The sequence below is a fragment of the Scyliorhinus canicula genome, chromosome 8, assembly GCF_902713615.1.
Source record: "Scyliorhinus canicula chromosome 8, sScyCan1.1, whole genome shotgun sequence".
NCBI classification, from domain to species: Eukaryota; Metazoa; Chordata; class Chondrichthyes; order Carcharhiniformes; family Scyliorhinidae; genus Scyliorhinus; species Scyliorhinus canicula.
Genome location: NC_052153.1, coordinates 192,681,892 through 192,704,643, shown reverse-complemented (window position 1 = coordinate 192,704,643; position 22,752 = coordinate 192,681,892). Strand labels below are relative to the sequence as shown.

Below are 22,752 nucleotides of genomic sequence, written 5' to 3'. Positions count from 1 at the left end.
GTGAGGAGCCGCCTCAATCTCAGCTACATCCTAATCCTGTCTCTTTCTCTCTCTCTCTCCCTTTGTCTCTCTCTCTCTCTCTTTTCCTCTCTCGCTCTCTCCCTCTGTCTTTTTCAGGATAATGTCAACCTGCTGCTGACTGACGAGGAGATGTTTAGCCTGAAGGAAGTTCTCCGACAATGCAGGATTATCCCAGGTCAGTTCATGTGTTGACCCCGCCCTCACATCACCGCGTCCTGACCATCTCTCCCTGACATCCCTGAGGGGCGGCTGTCCATTCTCATTCAGGATGTTGTTCTGAAATCATTTGGTCATTTAGTCATCACAGCACTTTTGTAGTTTGATGCAAACAGGATTAGTATCAACAGCAAGATGGATTTGGTGTTCTATCGCACATTTGGCTGAGGATTCCAGAGACACTGACCATCGATAGAGGTCATTTAGCTCACTGACCATTGTTGGTGCGTCAGTATCACAGGAGCCAACTCACCCCCGAACCCACCTCACCCCCTAACCTACCCCACCCCCTAACCCTCCCCACCCCCTAACCCACCCCACCCCCTAACCCACCTCAACCCCTAACCCACCTCAACCCCTAACCCACCTCACCCCCTAACCCACCTCAACCCCTAACCCACCTCAATCCCTAACCCCCTCACCCCCTAACCTACCCCACCCCCTAACCCTCCCCACCCCCTAACCCACCCCACCCCCTAACCCACCTCACCCCCTAACCCACCTCACCCCCTAACACACGTCACCCCCTAACCTACCTCACCCCCTAACCCTCCCCACCCCCTAACCCACCCCACCCCCGAACCCACCTCAACCCCTAACCCACCTCACCCCCTAACACACCTCACCCCCTAACCCACCCCACCCCCTAACTCACCCCACCCCAACCCACCCCACCCCCTAACCCACTCCACCCCCAACCGACCTCACCCCCTAACCCACCTCACTCCATAACCTACCTCACCCCTAACCCACCCCACCCCCTAACCCACCCCACCCCCTAACCCACCCCACCCCCTAACCCACCCCACCCCCTAACCCACCTCACCCCCTAACCCACCCCACCCCCTAACCCACCCCACCTCCTAACCCACCCCACCCCCTAACCCACCCCACCCCCTAATCCACCTCACCCCCTAACCCACCCCACCCCCTAACCCACCTCACCCCCTAACCCACCTCAACCCCTAACCCACATCAACCCCTAACCCACCTCACCCCCAACCCACCTCACCCCCTAACCCACCCCAGCCCCTAACCCACCCCACCCCCTAACCCACCTCAACCCCTAACCCACCTCAACCCCAAAGCACCTCACCCCCTAACCCACCCCACCCCCAAATCCACCTCACACCCTAACCCACCCCACCTCCTAACCCACTTCACCCCCCAAACCACCTCATCCCCAACCCACCCCACTCCCGTAACCCATCTCACCCCCTAACCCACCTCACCCCCTAACCCACCTCACCCCCTAACCCACCTCACTCCCTAACCCACCTCACCCCCTAACCCACCTCGACCCCTAACCCACCTCAACCCCAACCCACCCCAGCCCCTAACCCACTTCACCCCCCAAACGACCCCACCCCCTAACCCACCCCACCTCCTAACCCACTTCACCCGCCAAACCACCTCACCCCCTAACCCACCTCACCCCCGAACCCACCTCACCCCCGAACCCACCTCACCCCCGAACCCACCTCACCCCCTAACCCACCTCACCCCCCTAACCCACCTCAAACCCTAACCCACCTCACCCCCTAACCCACCTCACCCCCTAACCCACCACCCCCAAACCACATCACCCCCTAACCCACCCCACCCCCTAATCCACCTCACCCCATAACCCACTTCACCCCACAAACTACCTCATCCCCAACCCACCCCACTCCCATAACCCACCTCACCCCCGAACCCACCTCACCCCCTAACCCACCTCACCCCCGAACCCACCTCACCCCCTAACCCACCTCACCCCCAACCCACCCCACCCCCTAAACCACCTCAACCCCTAACCCACCTCAACCCCTAACCCACCCATCCCCTAACCTACTTCACCCCCCTAACCAACCTCATCCCGTAACCCACCCCACCCCCTAACCCACCTCACCCCCAACCCACCCCACCCCCTAAACCACCTCAACCCCTAACCCACCTCAACCCCTAACCCACCCATCCCCTAACCCACTTCACCCCCCTAACCAACCTCATCCCGTAACCCACCCCAACCCCTAACCCACCTCACCCCCAAACCCACCCCCCCTAACCACCTCACCCACTAACCCACCTCAACCCCTAACCCACCTCAACCCCTAACCCACCTCACCCCCTAACCCACCTCACCCCCTAACCCACCCCAGCCCCTAACCCACCTCACCCCCTAACCCACCTCACCCCTGTAACCCACCTCACCCCCAACGCACCTCACGCCCTAACCCACCTCATCCCCAACACACCTCAACCTCTAACCCACCTCAACCCCTAACCCACTTCACACCCTAACCCGCCTTACCCCCTAACCCACCTCACCCCCTAACCCACCCCACCCCCAACCCACCTCACCCCCTAACCCACCTCACCCCCTAACCCACCTCATCCCCAACCCACCCAACCCCCTGACCCACCTCACCCCAACCCACCTCACCCCCTAACCCACCCCACCCCCTATCCCAACTCACCCCTTATCCCATCTCACCCCCAACCCACCTCACCCCAAACCCACCTCACCCCCGAACCCACCTCACCCCCGAACCCACCTCACCCCCGAACCCACCTCACCCCCTAACCCACCCCACCCCCTAACCCACCTCACCCCCTAACCCACCCCACCCCCTAACCCACCTCACCCCCAACCCACCTCACCCCCTAACCCACTTCACCCCCGAACCCAACTCACCCCCGTAACCCACCCCAGCCCCTAAACCACCTCACCCCCAACCCACCTCACCCCAAACCCACCTCACCGCCGAACCCACCTCACCCCCGAACCCACCTCACCCCCTAACCCACCCCACCCCCAACCCACCTCATCCCCTAACCTACCTCAGTCCCTGTGTATATTACAGAGAATAACAGTCCCTGTGTAAATTATAGAGAGTAACAGTCCCTGTGTATATTATAGAGAATAACAGTCCCTGTGTATATTATAGAGAATAACAGTCCCTGTGTATATTATAGAGAATAACAGCCCCTGTGTATATTATAGAGAATAACAGTCTCTGTGTATATTATAGAGAATAACAGTCCCTGTGTATATTATAGAGAATAACAGCCCCTGTGTATATTATAGAGAATAACAGTCTCTGTGTATATTATAGAGAATAACAGTCCCTGTGTATATTATAGAGAATAACAGTCCCTGTGTATATTATAGAGAATAACAGCCCCTGTGTATATTATAGAGAATAACAGCCCCTGTGTATATTATAGAGAATAACCGTCCCTGTGTATATTATAGAGAATAACAGTCCCTGTGTATATTATAGAGAATAACAGCCCCTGTGTATATTATAGAGAATAACAGTCCCTGTGTATATTATAGAGAATAACAGCCCCTGTGTATATTATAGAGAATAACCGTCCCTGTGTACATTATAGAGAATAACAGTCCGTGTATATTATAGAGAATAACAGTCTATATGTATATTATAGTGAATAACAGCCCCTGTGTATATTATAGAGAATAACAGCCCCTGTGTATATAATAGAGAACAGTCCCTGTGTATATTATAGAGAATAACAGCCCCTGTGTATATTATAGAGAATAACAGTCTCTGTGTATATTATAGAGAATAACAGTCCCTGTATATATTATAGAGAATAACAGTCCCTGTGTATATAATAGAGAATAACAGCCCCTGTATATATTATAGAGAATAACAGCCCCTGTGTATATTATAGAGAATAACAGTCCCTGTATATATTATAGAGAATAACAGTCCCTGTGTATATAATAGAGAATAACAGCCCCTGTGTATATAATAAAGAATAACAGTCCCTGTGTATATTATAGAGAATAACAGTCCCTGTGTATATTATAGAGAATAACAGCCCCTGTGTATATTATAGAGAATAACAGTCTCTGTGTATATAATAGAGAATAACAGCCCCTGTGTATATTATAGAGAATAACAGTCTCTGTGTATATTATAGAGAATAACAGCCCCTGTGTATATTATAGAGAATAACAGTCTCTGTGTATATTATAGAGAATAACAGTCCCTGTGTATATTATAGAGAATAACAGTCCTGTGTATATTATAGAGAATAACAGTCCCTGTGTATATTATAGAGAATAACAGTCTCTGTGTATATTATAGAGAATAACAGTCCCTGTGTATATTATAGAGAATAACAGTCCCTGTGTATATTATAGAGAATAACAGTCCCTGTGTATATTATAGAGAATAACAGTCCCTGTGTATATTATAGAGAATAACAGTCCCTGTGTATATTATAGAGAATAACAGTCCCTGTGTATATTGTAGAGAATAACAGTCCCTGTGTATATTATAGAGAATAACAGCCGCAGTGTATATTATAGAGAATAACAGTCCCTGTGTATATTATAGAGAATAACAGTCCCTGTGTATATTATAGAGAATAACAGTCCCTGTGTATATTATAGAGAATAACAGTCCCTGTGTATATTATAGAGAATAACAGCCCCTGTGTATATAATAGAGAATAACGGCCCCTGTGTATATAATAGAGAATAACAGCCCCTGTGTATATTATAGAGAATAACAGCCCCTGTGTATATTATAGAGAATAACAGTCTCTGTGTATATTATAGAGAATAACAGTCCCTGTGTATATTATAGAGAATAACCGTCCCTGTGTATATTATAGAGAATAACAGTCCCTGTGTATATTATAGAGAATAACAGTCCCTGTGTATATTATAGAGAATAACAGTCCCTGTGTATATTATAGAGAATAACAGTCTCTGTGTATATTATAGAGAATAACAGTCTCTGTGTATATAATAGAGAATAACAGCCCCTGTGTATATTATAACCCACCCCACCCCCTAACCCACCCCACCCCCAACCCACGTCACCCCCTAACCCACCTCACCCCCTAACCCACCTCACCCCCTAACCCATCTCACCCACTAACCAAGCCCACACCCTAACCCACCCCACCCCCTAACCCACCCCACCCCCTAACCCACCCCACCGCCTAACCCACCCCACCCCAACCCACCTCACCCCCTAACCCACCCCACCCCCAACCCACCTCATCCCCTAACCTACCTCAGTCCCTGTGTATATTACAGAGAATAACAGTCCATGTGTAAATTATAGAGAGTAACAGCCCCTGTGTATATTATAGAGAATAACCGTCCCTGTGTACATTATAGAGAATAACATTCCGTGTGTATATTACAGAGAATAACAGTCCCTGTGTATATTATAGAGAATAACAGTCCCTGTGTATATTATAGAGAATAACCGTCCCTGTGTATATTATAGAGAATAACCGTCCCTGTGTATATTATAGAGAATAACAGTCTATATGTATATTATAGTGAATAACAGCCCCTGTGTATATTATAGAGAATAACAGCCCCTGTGTATATAATAGAGAACAGTCCCTGTGTATATTATAGAGAATAACAGCCCCTGTGTATATTATAGAGAATAACAGTCTCTGTGTATATTATAGAGAATAACAGTCCCTGTATATATTATAGAGAATAACAGTCCCTGTGTATATTATAGAGAATAACAGTCCCTGTGTATATTATAGAGAATAACAGTCTCTGTGTATATTATAGAGAATAACAGCCCCTGTGTATATTATAGAGAATAACAGTCCCTGTGTATATTATAGAGAATAACAGTCCCTGTGTATATTACAGAGATTGCCCCTCCCGATGCTCCATCCCAAACCGATGGCGTTGGTCACATGTGGTCACATGCGGGAACGCGGCGTGGTGGCTGCGGTCTCAGTCCAGCGCCGCCACAATCGGGGGTGGTCCAATCCGCGGGCAGGGGGGGCTTGATTAGGGGCTGGTGGCACTGTAGGGGGGGTGGTCCGGTGCGCAGCAGCCAGCCAAAGGGGGGGGGGGCGCACTATTTCGCGGCCGGATCTACGAGCGGCCTCTGCCATGTGCACGGCGCGGCCAGCAATTCTCCGGGCCATGTCGGATACTCGAGCCGGATTCTCTGTGCTGCCGGCTTGCTGGCTCCCAGCTGCCGGCTTGCTGGCTCCCAGCAAAAGAAGGAATCCGTGGCCATTTCCCGCCATTTCTTCTGCCGTTAAACGCCGGCGTGGGGACGTCGCCCTAGGATCGGAGAATGCCGCCCAGGGTGTTTCTCAGCGGGTGCTGCCAGTTCTCTGTGGGCTCTGTGGCTGGCAAAGTGTGGGATCCCTGATGGAGAGAATGGCGGCCCCTGTGTGTTGGTGAATAGTCGGTGCTGCATCCACCCCAGACTGTCAATTCTCTTCCTGGTTTTGCAGAATCCTGCCTGACATTGGATGACTTTCTCCATTACAAGCACTTCATTCACAAGCAGGTCTTTGACGAGCAGATGAACGAGGAGAAGGAGGAGTTAGTGGTGCTCCAGTTCTCTGCTTTAGATGGCGACAAGAAGGGACAGATGGAGTGGACAGATTTCCTCTACCACGAGTCATTACTGGTGCTGCAGAGGTTCCGACCGGAGGTAGGTTCACGTCAGAGACTCGCGTGCAAGAGGACTGCTTTCCATCAAGAGTTGAACCATAAACCACGGCGGGAAATTCCCTCCATAAACATTTGACTTCAACACCGGAGGATGTCTGAGGAGCCCCGTAAATATCACTCAAAGATTAAAGGTGGAGGAGGGCGACGTGGAGGAGGGTGAGGTGGAGGTGGAGGAGGGTGAGGTGGAGGTGGAGGAGGGTGAGGTGGAGGTCGAGGAGGGTGAGGTGGTGGAGGGCGAGGTGGAGGTGGAGGTGGAGGAGGGTGAGGTGGAGGAGGGTGAGGTGGAGGTGGAGGAGGGTGAGGTGGTGGAGGGCGAGGTGGTGGAGGGCGAGGTGGAGAAGGGCGACGTGGAGGAGGGCGAGGTGGAGGGGGGCGAGGTGGAGGGGGGCGAGGTGGAGGGGGGCGAGGTGGAGGGGGGCGAGGTGGAGGAGGGTGAGGTGGAGGAGGGTGAGGTGGAGGAGGTGGAGGGGGGCGAGGTGGAGGGGGGCGAGGTGGAGGAGGGTGAGGTGGAGGAGGTGGAGGGGGGCGAGGTGGAGGGGGGTGAGGTGGAGGAGGGCGAGGTGGAGGAGGGCGAGGTGGAGGTGGAAGAGGGCGAGGTGGAAGTGGAGGAAGGTGAGGTGGTGGAGGAGGTGGAGGTGGAGGAGTTGGAGAAGGTGGAGGTGGAGGAGGGTGAGGAGGTAGAGGAGGGTGAGGAGGAGGTGGGTGAGGTGGAGGTGGAGGAGGGTGAGGTGGTGGAGGTGGAGGAAGGTGAGGAGGTAGAGGAGGGTGAGGTGGAGGTGGGTGAGGCGAAGGAGGGTAAGGTGGAGGTGGGTGAGGTGAAGGAGGGTGAGGTGGTGGTGGGTGAGGTGAAGGAGGGTGAGGTGGTGGCGGTGGAGGAGGGTGAGGTGGGGGAGGGTGAGGTGGAGGTGGGTGAGGTGAAGGAGGGTGAGGTGGTGGCGGTGGAGGAGGGTGAGGTGGAGGTGGAGGAGGGTGAGGTGGAGGAGGTGGAGGAGGGTGAGGTGGAGGTGGAGATGGGGAGGTGGAGATGGGGGAGGTGGAGGAGGGGGAGGTGGAGGTGGGGGAGGTGGAGGAGGTGGAGGAGGGTGAGGTGGAGGAGGGTGAGGTGGTGGGCGGTGGAGGAGGGGGAGGAGGGTGAGGTGGAGGTGGAGATGGGGAGGTGGAGGTGGAGGAGGGTGAGGTGGAGGAGGTGGAGGAGGGTGAGGTGGAGATGGGGAGGTGGAGGAGGGGGAGGTGGAGGTGGAGGAGGGTGAGGTGGAGGAGGTGGAGGAGGTGGAGGAGGGTGAGGTGGAGATGGGGAGGTGGAGGAGGGTGAGGTGGAGGAGGGTGAGGTGGAGGAGGGTGAGGTGAAGGAGGGTGAGGTGAAGGAGGGTGAGGTGGAGGAGGGTGAGGTGGAGGTGGGTGAGATGGAGGTAGAGGAGGGTGAGGTGGAGGTGGGTGAGGTGAAGGAGGGTGAGGTGGTGGTGGGTGAGGTGAAGGAGGGTGAGGTGGAGGTGGAGGAGGGTGAGGTGGAGGAGGGTGAGGTGGAGGAGGGTGAGGTGGAGGTGGGTGAGGTGAAGGAGAGTGAGGTGGAGGAGGGTGAGGTGGAGGTGGGTGAGGTGGAGGTAGAGGAGGGTGAGGTGGAGGTGGGTGAGGCGAAGGAGGGTGAGGTGGTGGTGGGTGAGGTGAAGGAGGGTGAGGTGGTGGCGGTGGAGGAGGGTGAGGTGGAGGAGGGTGAGGTGAAGGAGGGTGAGGTGGTGGCGGTGGAGGAGGAGGAGGTGGAGGAGGTGGAGGAGGGTGAGGTGGAGGTGGAGATGGGGGAGGTGGAGGAGGGGGAGGTGGAGGTGGAGGAGGGTGAGGTGGAGGAGGGTGAGGTGAAGGAGAGTGAGGTGGGGGAGGGTGAGGTGGAGGTGGGTGAGGTGGAGGTGGAGGTAGAGGAGGGTGAGGTGGAGGTGGGTGAGGTGGAGGAGGGGGAGGTGGAGGTGGAGGAGGGTGAGGTGGAGGAGGTGGAGGAGGTGGAGGAGGGTGAGGTGGAGGAGGGTGAGGTGGAGGAGGGTGAAGTGGAGGTGGAGGAGGGTGAGGTGGTGGAGGTGGAGGAGGGTGAGGTGGAGGTGGAGGAGGGTGAGGTGGAGGAGGGTGACGTGGAGGTGGGTGAGGTGAAGGAGGGTGAGGTGGTGGCGGTGGAGGAGGGTGAGGTGGAGGAGGGTGAGGTGGTGGCGGTGGAGGAGGAGGAGGTGGTGGAGGTGGAGGAGGTGGAGGAGGGTGAGGTGGAGGAGGGTGAGGTGGAGGTGGAGATGGGGGAGGTGGAGGAGGGGGAGGTGGAGGTGGAGGAGGGTGAGGTGGAGGAGGTGGAGGAGGTGGAGGAGGGTGAGGTGGAGGAGGGTGAGGTGGAGGAGGGTGAGGTGGAGGTGGAGGAGGGTGAGGTGGTGGAGGTGGAGGAGGGTGAGGTGGAGGTGGAGGAGGGTGAGGTGGAGGAGGGTGAGGTGGAGGAGGGTGAGGTGGTGGAGGTGGAGGAGGGTGAGGTGGAGGTGGAGGAGGGTGAGGTGGAGGAGGGTGAGGTGGAGGTGGAGGAGGGTGAGGTGGAGGAGGGTGAGGTGGAGGTGGAGGAGGGTGAGGTGGAGGTGGAGGTGGGTGAGGTGGAGGAGGGATGTGGGGGGGAGTGGAATGTGGAGCATGGGGGAGTGGGTTGACGGGGAGGGCGATTTGGGTGGGATGGAATTTGGGGGAGGGGCTGCTGTGGATATGTGGGGTGTGAGGGGTTTGGAAATGTGGAAGAGGGGATGTGGGTGTAGGTCTGTGGGGGAGGGAGATGTGGGGAAGGGGATTTAGGAGTGGGAATGTTGGGGGTAGATGTTGGGGAGAGGTATATGGGAGAGGGGCTGTGTGGAGGGGACGTGGAGGGTGGGTGTGTGGGGGAGGGGGTTGAGTGGGAGGGGATTTGGGTGTGGGAATGTAGGGGGTAGATGTTGGGGAGAGGTATATGGGAGAGGGGCTGTGTGGAGGGGACGTGGAGGGTGGGTGTGTGGGGGAGGGGGTTGAGTGGGAGGGGATTTGGGTGTGGGAATGTCGGGGGTAGATGTTGGGGAGAGGTATATGGGAGAGGGGCTGTGTGGAGGGGATGTGGAGGGTTGGTGTGTGGGGGAGGGGGTTGAGTGGGAGGGGATTTGGGAGTGGGAATGCTGGGGGTAGATGTTGGGGAGAGGTATATGGGAGAGGGGCTGTGTAGAGGGGATGTGGAGGGTGGGTGTGTGGGGGAGGGGGTTGAGTGGGAGGGGATTTGGGTGTGGGAATGTCGGGGGTAGATGTTGGGGAGAGGTATATGGGAGAGGGGCTGTGTGGGGGGGATGTGGAGGGTGGGTGTGTGGGGAGGGGGTTGAGTGTGAGGGGATTTGGGTGTAGGAATGTAGGGAAGAGGAATGTCGGTGTAGAGGTTTGCTTATGTCCCGCCCTTTGATTTCTAACCATTGACTCTTTCCCAATCCAAACTAAAATTCTTTGTTGTGAGTTTCTCTTCCTTCAGTTTGGGCGAATGTTCTCTGCAATCCTGCCCTGGCCACCTTCAATGTGGTGATCTTGTTTATTTTGCCCCCAGAATTCATTGCTGAGACTCCTGACGGCCAAGGAGCGGGCGAGGGCTCGGAGCTGCTTCCTGGGCCTAGATCAAACCGGATTAATCACGGGAACTGAGTGTAAGAGAGCACAGAATTCCTGGTTCCATAAAAACTCATTGGAGTCCCAATCCTGCAACGTCAGGTGAGAACATTGCCCTTTGACTGATTTGCGGGGAGATCAGCTTTAACTGGGGCACCATGACATGGTGGTTACGTTACCAATGTAAAGTGAGATAAGTTCGAATCCCATCACAGCACACAGAGAATGAAAATTCAATTAATTTAAATATAACTGGAAGAAGGTGTTTGGAGCAAGAACAAATGACAATTAAGCTGTTGAATTGTAAAAAAAAAGACAAATGCCCTGGAAGGGAGAGAAATCTGCCCTCCTTAGCCGACCTGACCTACATGTGACTCCTGACCCACAGCAATGTGGTCAACTCTGAGCTGCCCCCTGAAATGGCCGAGCAAACCACTCGGGGACGGGCGGCAGATGCTGAAAGAAATGAAAAAATTAAATGAAAATCGCTTATTGTCACGAGTAGGCTTCAATGAAGTTACTGTGAAAAGCCCCTAGTCGCCACATTCCGGCGCCTGTCCGGGGAGGCTGGTACGGGATTTTTCCCCCTTGTGGGAGAGTCTAGGGCCAGAGGGCATCATCTCAGAGTAAGGGGGTCACCCATTTCAGACAGAGATGAGGAGGAATTTCTTCTCTCAGAGGGGAGTGATTCTGTGGAATTCTTTACCGCAGAGAGCTGTAGAGGCCGGGTCGTTCAGTATGTTCAAGGCTGAGAGAGACAGACTTTTAATCAGTGAGGGAATCGAGGGTTATGGGGATAAGGCAGGAAAGTTGGGTTGAGGACCATACCGGATCAGCCATGATCTCATTGAATGGCGGAGAAGATTTGATGGGCCAAATGGCCTTCTGCTCCCACATCATATGGTTTTAAGGTCTTGTGGTGTTATTTCCATCCCTGAAGAACATTAATGAACCAGATGGGTTTTTACAACAATCGGTGATAGTTTTCATGGTCGTCATCATTGAGACTTGTTTTCCATTTCAGGGGCGGGATACCCGGGGCCGGGTCGGAGAATCGCCGGGGGCCGGCGTCAATCCCGCCTCCACCGTGTCCCGAATTCTCTGGCACCGGAGAGTTTGCGGGGGCAGGAATCGCTCCGAGCCAGTCGGCAGGCCCCGCCCCGGTGATTCTCCGGCCCGCCATTGTCAAGCCTCTCTGCCGGCGTGGATAAAACCACCTACCTTACCGGCGGGAGCAGGCGGCGTGGGCGGGCTCCGGGGTCCTGGGGGGGGGGGCGCGGGGCGATCTGGCCCTGGGGGGTGCCCCCACGGTGGCCTGGCCCGCGATCGGGGCCCACCAATCGACGAGCAGGCCTGTGCCGTGGGGGCACTCTTTTCCTTCCGCCTTCGCCATAGTCTTCACCGTGGCGGAGGCGGAAGTGACCCCCTCCCCTGTGCATGCTCGGGGATGACGCCAGCAGCCGCAGACGCTCTGCCGCATGCGTGGACTTATGCCGGCCGGCGAAGTCCCTTCGGCCCCAGCCAGCGTGGTGCCAAAGGCCGTTCCCGCCAGCTGGCGGAGCGCCAACCACTCCGGCGCGGGCCTAGCCCCTCAATGTGAGGGCTTGGCCCCTAATGGTGCAGAGACTACCGCACCTTAGGGGCGGCCCGACGCCGGAGTGGTTCACGCCACTCCGACACGCCGGGACCCCCCCGCCCCGCCGGGTAGGGGAGAATCCCGGCCCAGATTTTATTTGTAATAATAATAATCTTTATTGTCACAAGTTGGCTTACATTAACACTGCAATGAAATTACTGTGAAAAGCCCCTAGTCGCCACATTCCGGCACCTGTTCGGGTACACAGAGGGAGAATTCAGAATGTCCAATTCACCTAACAGCACGGGCGTGATTCTCCGATCCAGCGGCAGAGTGTTGACGACGTCGTAAACGCCAGAGCGTGTAATGCCAAGGGCGGGGCGAGTCTGCGCATGCGCGGGGATTGCCTTCTCCGTGCCGGCCCCCGGGAAATATGCCGGAGCCCTGCAGGGGCCTGGCACAGAGGGACATAAGGCCCCCCCCCCCCCCCCCCCCCCCCGGGATTAGCCTGCCCACTGATTGGTACACTGATCACTCATCGTGGGCCAGGCCACCATTGAGGACCCCCCCCGGAGTTGGATCCCCCCCCCCCCCCTGCACCAGGACGGCCCCCGCAGCATGAACGCTGAGGCCCCGCAGGGTAGGACCACACGCGAACGACGGCAACGGGTCTCGGCCGAACTCGGCGGGCATTCGGCCTGTCGAGCGCGGAGAATCTCCGGGGGGGGGGGGGGGGGGTGACCTGTCGTGGGGTCGGAGAATCCCGCCCCTTGTCTTTTGGAACTCTTGGGAGGAAACCGGAGCACCTGGAGGAAACGGGGAGAACGTGCAGACTCCGCACAGACAGGCTGGAAAACCCAGGTCCCTGGCGCTGTGAACATAAGAACTAGGAGCAGGAGTAGGCCACCTGGCCCCTCGAGCCTGCTCCGCCATTCAATTAGATCATGGCTGATCTTTTGTGGACTCAGCTCCACTTTCCGGCCCGAACACCATAACCCTTAATCCCTTTATTCTTCAAAAAAACTATCTATCTTCACCTTAAAAACATGTAATGAAGGAGCCTCAACTGCTTCACTGGGCAAGGAATTCCATAGATTCACAACCCTTTGGGTGAAGAAGTTCCTCCTAAACTCAGTCCTAAATCTACTTCCCCTTATTTTGAAGCTATGCCCCCTAGTTCTGCTTTCACCCGCCAGTGGAAACAACCTGCCCGCATCTATCCTATCTATTCCCTTCATAATTTTAAATGTTTCTATAAGATCCAACGAGTACAGTCCCAGTCTACTCAACCTCTCCTCGTTATCCAACCCCCTCAGCTCTGGGATTAAGCTAGTGAATCTCCTCTGCACACCCTCCAGTGCCAGTGAAGCAACAGTGCTAACCACTGTGCTACCGTACCGTCCCTATTAATTGGAATCTAAATTTCACCGGTGCTCTAGAACTGCCACTCAGCCAGTGGTCCTACCAGTAGGGTACCCCCTCTGTTTAGACTCGGTTTACGGATCGCAATATACCTTTCGTAACAGTCTTCCCACTGTGACCTGTCACATTGCGTTTGCTCGACCAAATCGGACAGAGTTTGTCGGGTTTAATTTTACATTCAGAAGCACAAAATTTCTTTGGCTCTTTTGCATCTGTCAACAAAGGGTGAATTGTTTTCTATCCGTTAGCGAGACAGGACGTGAGTGCTTCGTGGCTGAAGCAATTGTAACTTTCTCGCACAATACACCTGTCTTTTTAATTTGCTCATTACCATAATAAGCGTGATGGCATAATTATGCTTAATTACGCTGTCACTTTATCCCGAATTTATCAATGACATGAGGACCTGTCAACTCGTTCACACTCGAATTGTTTCTCATCCTCACACTGCCCCTCGGCAGAATCATCCGAAAACACTGTTGGATTTCACATCGACACTGACGTGATCCAGCTCCACCTCCCTACCACCTCCCTACCACCTCCTCCACGCTCGCCAAATTCCTGGGATGCTTCTCCCACATCCAGTGCCAGACGGGCAGAAATTTCCTTCAATTAAATATTGGGAAGACCGAAGCTGTTATTTTCGATCCCCCACACCCCCGCCCCCGCCCCCGCCCCTGCCCCTGCCCCTGCCCCCGCCCCCCCGCCCCGCCCCCCCCGCCCGAAATCCATTTCCTCGCTCCTGACTCCGGCTGTCTCCCTGGCAACGGTCTGAGACTAAACCAGACTTTTAATAATAATCGCTTATTGTCACGAGTAGGCTTCAATGAAGTTATTGTGAAAAGCCCCTTAGTCGCCACATTCCGGCGCCTGTTCGGGGAGGCTGGTACGGGAATTGAACCCGCGCTGCTGGCCTTGTTCTGCATTACAAGCCGGCTGCCTCAGCCCACTGTGCTAAACCAGCCCCTATTTGCAATCTGAGGGTGACATCTGACCCTGAGGTTAACCTCTGACCTCGTGCACGTGCCATCACCCTCCGGCGTGTCATTATTACAACTGGGCCGGACTATTCCAATGCATTCCCGCTGATCCTACACATTCCATCTTCTGGAAACCTGAGGCCATCCAAAGCTCAGCTGTCCGCCCGTGACTTCCAAGGTGAGATTGGGAGGTAGAGATGTCCTGTGGACGATGGTGCACAAGTTCAGAGTCCCAAACAGTGTAGATGGGGGCCAGGCAATCACCCTTGGACTGAGCCCCTTTTCCCTGCTGCTGTTTGGTAATTGGAAGTTTGACGGACCGATTTGCAATGTGGCAAGAAGATACAGCTGGTTCTCCCAGATAATGGGATCTTGCCACATGACATCCCCCCCTTCTCTGCTTTGCCTTTGACAAAGGGTGTATTTTTGTTTTTCTGCATTCCTGAGATTGTTGATGTTGCAACCATTAAGAATTTGAAAGGAAGGTTTGCCGGATTCTTTGTCCCAGCAGACTAGTGGACTCCGGTGGCCGGGCCTGGCTTATCAAATGTAGATGGCCTTTGTATAATTCTCTGAATTTGGTCACTGTCGCCCAGGCATATCTTCAGTGGTAACGGGGTGCACATTTATTCGATACTGCCCAATTGTGGCTCACACTGTTTGAAAGTCACAGCAAAACTCTGGGCTAAATCGCTGGCTTTTAAAACAGACCAAGGCAGGCCAGCAGCACGGTTCAATTCCCGTACCAGCCGCCCCGAACAGGTGCCGGAATGTGGCGACTAGGGGCTTTTCACAGTAACTTCATTTGAAGCCTGCTTGTGACAATAAGCGATTTTCATTTCGTTTCACTCATTTCAAAGCTATTAAATTTTCAGAAATTAGCCATGCTGATATTAAAAATATATTTATTTTGGGGGCCGGTTTAGGTCAGTTGGCTGGACAGCTGGTTCGTGATGCAGAGCGGGGCCAGCAGCGCGGGTTCAATTCCCGTACCGGCTGAGGTTATTCATGAAGGCCCCGCCTTCTCAACCTTGCCCCTCCCCTGAGGTGTGGTGACCCTCAGGTCAGACCCCCACCAGTCAGCTCTCCCCTTCATAGGGGAAAGCAGCCTATGGTCATCTAGGAGTCCAGCGACTTTACCTTACCTTACATTTATATTTCATAAAAACGTAGTTTATTGCATCCATTCCTATGGCCAAGCTTTGGGTCGTCTGAGCTGATATTTGCTTTCGTTGCTCGGGGTCATACTTTGTTTTATAGTGTTCACGGGAAGCAGCTTGGGGCGCTTCATTCCATTAAAGCTGTTACATAAATGTAAGGTGTTGTTGTTGGTGAAATTTGAAGGCGCACGGCCTCAGTTGTAAAATGTAATCATGGTCAGATGTTTGGGAGAAAGTCAGATTAAACTCAGATCACCTTCATCCACAATAACACAAGGCACAATTATTTTTCTGACTGATGGCTCATGTCTTGGAGTTCAGATGGATGGAGAGGTTTAGAAAAGTGGAGATAGAGTTGGAAAATGCACAATAGGCCTGGCAGCATTCATGGAGAGAGTTAATGGACAGAATTTTACACCCCCCCCCCACACACACACCAACCCCACCGGCAAGGACAAGTTGTGTTGAGGTTGTTTACGTTGCCTCTTCGGACATCATTGGCTAAGCCAGCATTTATTACCCATCCCAAATTGTCCCTGAGAAGGTGGATTCTGTCTCTTACGCCAGCGAATGTCACGCCACCTGCTTTCTGGCTGGTAGCTAACAGAGAACCGGCCTTTCCCCTCTCCCCTGCTGACCACATCATCTGCTGTCTCTGTCCCTTTCTGTGTCCAAGGCTTTCAATCGTACCGCCTGAGATTCTGTCAATCTTCCCACGGCAAAGCCCGCTGCCCTGCCCTTCATCACCAGGTATTAAACTTGGCACATGGATTTCAATAGCGCTTGACCCGTCCCCATGGTAATTATGTCACTTCAGTGTATCGTCGGCGAACTAGCAGGAGGTCGGTAAATACATTTGATACATTTCCGAGAAGATCCACTCAACTGATACCTGTGATGGCGGGTTATCCTATGTGGAAAAGTTGGACAGGTTGGGTCTGTATCCACTGGAGTTTACGTTGAGAGGTGATCTTATTGAAACAAAAGATTCTGAGGGGACTTGACAGGGTGGAAGCTGAATGGACGATTTCTCTGGTGGGAGAGACCAGAACCTGGGGCATAGAGTTTAAAAATAAGGGGGTCTCCTATTTAAAATAAAGATGTGATGAATTTCTTTCTCTCCGATGGCTGTGAATCTTTGGAACTCTCTTCCCAGACAGCGGTGCAGACTGAGTATCTTTAAGGCAGAGATACATAGATTCTTGACTCACAAGAGAGCCAATCGGTTATCGGGGTAGGCAGCAATGTGGAGATGAGGTTAAAATCAGAGTCGAGTCTGAGGGTTTTTTTAATTCGTTCATGGGATGTGGGCTTCGCAGGTTCTGCCAGTGTTTATTGCCCATCCCTAACTGCCCTTGAGGGGGGCAGTTAAGAGTCAACCACATTGCTGTGGATCTGGAGTCACATGTAGGCCAGACCAGGTAAGGACGGCAGATTTCCTTCTCCAAAGGACATTAGTGAACCTGATCGTTTTTTTTTCATGACAAACGACAATGGTTTCATGGTCATCATCAGACTTTCAATTCCAGATGTGTTATTGAGTTTAAACTCCATCACCTGCCTAGGTTTCTAATCCAGCCACAATACCACTATGCCATTGCCTCCCTATATTGGCCTATGTATGTAAAGGGGTGGAAGTTACATTGCAGTTTTACAAAGCTCTGGTTTTATCAAGCATGGGGCGGCACGGTAGTTAGCACTGCTGCCTCACATGGCTAGGGACCCGTTTTCAATTCAGGCCTTGGGTGACTATGTGTGGAGTTTGCGCGTTCTCCCCGTGTCTGCGTGGATTTCCTCCGGGTGCTCTGGTTTCCTCCCGCAGTCCAAAGATGCGTAGGTTAGTTGAATTGGCCCTGAAGTGTCCAAAAGGTTAGGTGGGATAATGGGAATAAAGTGGGGGCGTGGGCCGAGGTAGGGTGCTCTTTCAGAGGGTCGGTGGGGACTCAATGGGCCGAATGGCCTCCTCGTGCACTGAATGGATTCTATGATTAGGGCAGCACGGTAGCATTGTGGTTAGCACAATCGCTTCACAGCTCCAGGGTCCCAGGTTCGATTTTGGCTTGGGTCACTGTCTGTGCGGAGTCTGCACATCCTCCCCGTGTCTGCGTGGGTTTCCTCCGGGTGCTCCGGTTTCCTCCCACAGTCCAAAGATGTGCAGGTTAGGTGGATTGGCCATGATAAATTGCCCTTAGTGTCCAAAATTGCCCTTAGTGTTGGGTGGGGTTACTGGGTTATGGGGATAGGGTGGAGGAGTTGACCTTGGGTAGGGTGCTCTTTCCAAGAGCTGGTGCAGACTCGATGGGCCGAATGGCCTCCTTCTGCACTGTAAATTCTATGTCATCAGGAATTGGCTTCGTCGTTTTGACAATGTTGCTTGCGCACAAGTTACCTTCAATACATGTTTCATTGTCTGAATAAAACATATTTTCTGTGTGGCAAGAGAAGAATAAATCAGATGTGTTGGATTCCATTCTCCTTCAGATAATTTTGGAATTCTTGAAAAATGAACTGTGGCCCATTGTCACGAACAAGTTGTTCATGGCAACCGAATCTTGCAACATTCTCACCCAGTGTTGCTATTGTTCTCTCCAAGGATGCAGTTTTCATAATGGTGATTTCAGACCATTTCCAGTGAGCATCAATCACTCTTGGAAGGATACCCTTCCAATGATCCAGCGTCATCTACATGAACTCTTTTTATGACCCTTGTGACCTTCCCCATGGGTGTAATGTCGCTCGGGGTGGCAGCTTTCAAACCTTTACACCAGCTGAACACATGCCTGCCTTCAACTTAGGGGCAGCACGGTAGCATTGTGGATAGCACAATCGCTTCACAGCTCCAGGGTCCCAGGTTCGATTTCGGCTTGGGTCACTGTCTGTGCGGAGTCTGCACGTTCTCCCCGTGTCTGCGTGGGTTTCCTCTGGGTGCTCCGGTTTCCTCCCACAGTCCAAAGATGTACAGGTTAGGGGGATTGGCTATGATCAATTGCCCTTAGTGTCCAAAATTGCCCTTAGTGTTGGGTGGGGTTACTGGGTTATGGGGATGGGGTGGAGTTGTTGACCTTGGTTAGGGTGCTCTTTCCAAGAGCCGGTGGAGACTCGATGGGCTGAATGGCCTCCTTCTGCACTGTACATTCTATGAGAACTCGATTTCACTATCGAGCCCTGGTCACCAGAAATAGCTTCTGGCGAACACCTCCATCCTTACTGTCCCACAATGACCTTGGTGAAGATTGTTCAGGTCATGTTGCCAGAACAATGGCAAGGGATTCAAGGGACTGAATGGCCTCCTTCTGTCCCTACGTTATTTCTGCTGTCACGAGAATGATAACCGGCCAATTGTGTTTCTTTGTCAGTATCAGTCATGTTGGACCCATATCGGAGAGTAGCCCAGCCAGCAGAGGGCGTGGGAGGCCACAGGACAAATCACTGCTGTGTAGGGAGCAGGAGGAGAACAGGTGAGTGGACAGCCATACCCCCTGTAACATTGGAAGCAAAAAGGGGCAACTCGTCCATGGAGATAGAATTAAGGAATCATTCTCAAGGCAGAACAAATATCACAATTTTTTATTTTGTTCACCTGTCGAAATCATTCAATGACTCTTCCCAGACTACTTCGCTGTGATGCTGACTGCGAGGACACCATTCCCAGACTGCTTCGCTGTGACACTGATTGCGAGGACACCATTCCCAGACTGCTTCACTGTGACGCTGACTGCAGGACACCGTTCCCAGACTGCTTCGCTGTGACGCTGACTGCAGGACACCGTTCCCAGACTGCTTCACTGTGATGCTGACTGCAGGACACTCTTCCCAGACTGCTTCACTGTGATGCTGACTGCAGGACACTCTTCCCAGACTGCTTCACTGTGACGCTGACTGCAGGACACTCTTCCCAGACTGCTTCACTGTGACACAGACTGCAGGACGCTCTTCCCAGACTGCTTCACTGTGACGCTGACTGCAGGACACCGTTCCCAGACTGCTTCACTGTGATGCTGACTGCAGGACACACTTCCCAGACTGCTTCACTGTGACGCTGACTGTGGGACACTGTTCCCAGACTGCTTCACTGTGACACTGACTGTGGGACACTGTTCCCAGACTGCTTCACTGTGACGCTGACTGCAGGACACTCTTCCCAGACTGCTTCACTGTGACGCTGACTGTGGGACACCGTTCCCAGACTGCTTCACTGTGACACAGACTGCAGGACACTGTTCCCAGACTGCTTCACTGTGACGCTGACTGCGGGGACACTCTTCCCAGACTGCTTCACTGTGACACAGACGGCAGGACACTCTTCCCAGACTGCTTCACTGTGACACAGACTGCAGGACACCGTTCCCAGACTGCTTCACTGTGACGCTGACTGTGGGACACCGTTCCCAGACTGCTTCACTGTGACACAGACGGCAGGACACTCTTCCCAGACTGCTTCCCTGCGACACTGACTGCAGGACACCGTTCCCAGACTGCTTCACTGTGACGCTGACTGTGGGACACCGTTCCCAGACTGCTTCACTGTGACGCTGACTGTGGGACACCGTTCCCAGACTGCTTCACTGTGACACAGACGGCAGGACACTCTTCCCAGACTGCTTCACTGTGACACAGACTGCAGGACACCGTTCCCAGACTGCTTCACTGTGACGCTGACTGTGGGACACCGTTCCCAGACTGCTTCACTGTGACACAGAAGGCAGGACACTCTTCCCAGACTGCTTCACTGCGACACTGACTGCAGGACACCGTTCCCAGACTGCTTCACTGTGACACAGACTGCAGGACACTGTTCCCAGACTGCTTCACTGTGTCGCTGACTGCGGGGACACTCTTCCCAGACTGCTTCACTGTGACACTGACTGCAGGACACTCTTCCCAGACTGCTTCACTGTGACGCTGACTGCAGGACACTCTTCCCAGACTGCTTCACTGTGACGCTGATGCAGGATACTCTTCCCAGACTGCTTCACTGTGACACTGACTGCAGGACACTCTTCCCAGACTGCTTCACTGTGACACTGACTGCAGGACACCGTTCCCAGACTGCTTCACTGTGATGCTGACTGTGGGACACCGTTCCCAGACTGCTTCACTGTGACACAGACTGCAGGACACCGTTCCCAGACTGCTTCACTGTGACACTGACTGCAGGACACCGTTCCCAGACTGCTTCACTGTGACACTGACTGCAGGACACCGTTCCCAGACTGCTTCACTGTGACACAGACTGCAGGACACCGTTCCCAGACTGCTTCACTGTGTCGCTGACTGCAGGACGCTCTTCCCAGACTGCTTCACTGTGACACTGACTGCAGGACACCGTTCCCAGACTGCTTCACTGTGACACAGACTGCAGGACACCGTTCCCAGACTGCTTCACTGTGATGCTGACTGCAGGACTCCGTTCCCAGACTGTTTCACTGTGACACAGACTGCAGGACTCCGTTCCCAGACTGCTTCACTGTGACACAGACTGCAGGACTCCGTTCCCAAACTGCTTCACTGTGACACAGACTGCAGGACTCCGTTCCCAAACTGCTTCACTGTGACACAGACTGCAGGACTCCGTTCCCAGACTGCTTCACTGTGACGCTGACTGCAGGACACCGTTCCCAGACTGCTTCACTGTGTCGCTGACTGCAGGACGCTCTTCCCAGACTGCTTCACTGTGTCGCTGACTGCAGGACGCTCTTCCCAGACTGCTTCACTGTGACGCTGACTGCGGGGACACACTTCCCAGACTGCTTCACTGTGTCGCTGACTGCAGGATGCTCTTCCCAGATATACAGTCAGTTTGTCTCCTCCCTCTGTCAATTTGTCTACACGCTCAGTCAGAATGTCTGTACTTTCAGCCTTGATGTTTTTAACCTAATCCTTTTTTTCTCTGTAATTCACCCCATCCCCTTTGCTCCCCATCTCTTTCCCTCTTTTTCTCTCTCAGGGATTCTCTCTCTTTATCTCTCTCACTCTTCATCTTTGCCTTTCTTCCTCTCTCTCTCCTCCTGTTGGCCCACTCCATCCTCTGTCTCTCTGCCTTTATTTACTGCTTCTTGCTTTCTGATAAGGCTTGCCTTTTCTCACCCTCTGATCCACATTTGTACACCGGGCTTCCGTCACCATGGATACTGTTGGAAACAAGAGAGTGCTTTGGGTTTGGGCTAAACAAACCAATAATTCCTTCCACCCACGAGCGCAGCTCAGAGACAAGTGACCCTGAGGAGCGAGTGAATTGTCTTTGCTTCTGACTGTTTACATCTTTCTCTCCACAGGCGCGTAGATTGGAAAACATTCCTGAAGGAAAATGCCATCTATATCCTTGCTGCTCGCCCCAACAGTGCGGCAATTCACCTCAGACCCGCTGCCTAACGCTGGCAACGAGATGTCAAGCCTTTGGCCATGCGCCTCCTTACCCCTCCCAGCTCCCACCCCACCCTCCCAACGTGTCAAACACCCAGGGTGGAGATCAGCAAGTGGCAGAGGGACACGGCAGCCCCATAGTTCTGGGACCTTCACAAAGCTTTGGAACCTTTTCCCCTGCAGTCAACATTGTGCAGTTGACACTCACTCATTACTCACCTGAGGCATTGCTGAATAGAATTCACCCCAGTACTCTGTCCTATTTAATTCATGTGTATTATGTCAACCCCAGCAGCCCAGTACTTACACAATTTGATGAATGTTACTTGATTTCCATTGCTCCATTAGGCCTGTCATATAGGCCCTATTGGAATTGAAGGACTGCATCCATCCTATGAGTTTACACAACTCACTAACCTATCGTAGGATGTCGTTCTCTCTCAAGTGCAGGCATTAGGTTTTCATACTTGTTGATAGTAGCTAACAGACTCCTCCTACTAATTAACAGAGGGTCAGTCAGTCTGTTCCTCCCCAGCCCCATGTACACTCTCCCCTGTCACCAACTCGACCCACCCATTTAATCCCCTCCCAAATCCCCATGTACACTCTCCCCTATCACCAACTCGACGCATCCATTTAATCCCCTCCCAAATCCCCATGTACACTCCCCCTATCACTGACTCTACCCACCCATTCACTCCCCTCCCACATCCCCATGTACACTCCCCCTATCACTGACTCTACATACCCATTCACTCCCCTCCCACATCCCCATGTACACTCTCCCATGTACACTCTCCCCTATCACTGACTCTACCCACCCATTCACTCCCCTCCCACATCCCCATGTCCACTCTCCCCTATCACTGACTCTACCCACCCATTTAATCCCCTCCCACAGCCCCATGTACACTC

General features: G+C 53.4%; 1 protein-coding gene across 4 annotated transcripts in view; it reads left to right on the top strand.

The window, feature by feature from the left end:
* Positions 1-22,496, top strand: part of phf24 (PHD finger protein 24) — an 82,554-nt gene extending 60,058 nt beyond the window's left edge. For all 4 annotated transcript variants that reach the window (XM_038805935.1, XM_038805934.1, XM_038805932.1 and 1 more), the window contains 5 exons: positions 118-196; positions 6,487-6,689; positions 10,278-10,438; positions 18,831-18,932; positions 21,750-22,496. In XM_038805935.1, the coding sequence (XP_038661863.1) occupies positions 118-196; positions 6,487-6,689; positions 10,278-10,438; positions 18,831-18,932; positions 21,750-21,846 (642 nt within the window). In that variant the 3' untranslated portion in view covers positions 21,847-22,496. The remainder of the gene's footprint in view (positions 1-117; positions 197-6,486; positions 6,690-10,277; positions 10,439-18,830; positions 18,933-21,749) is intronic.
* Positions 22,497-22,752: the final 256 nt, after the last annotated feature.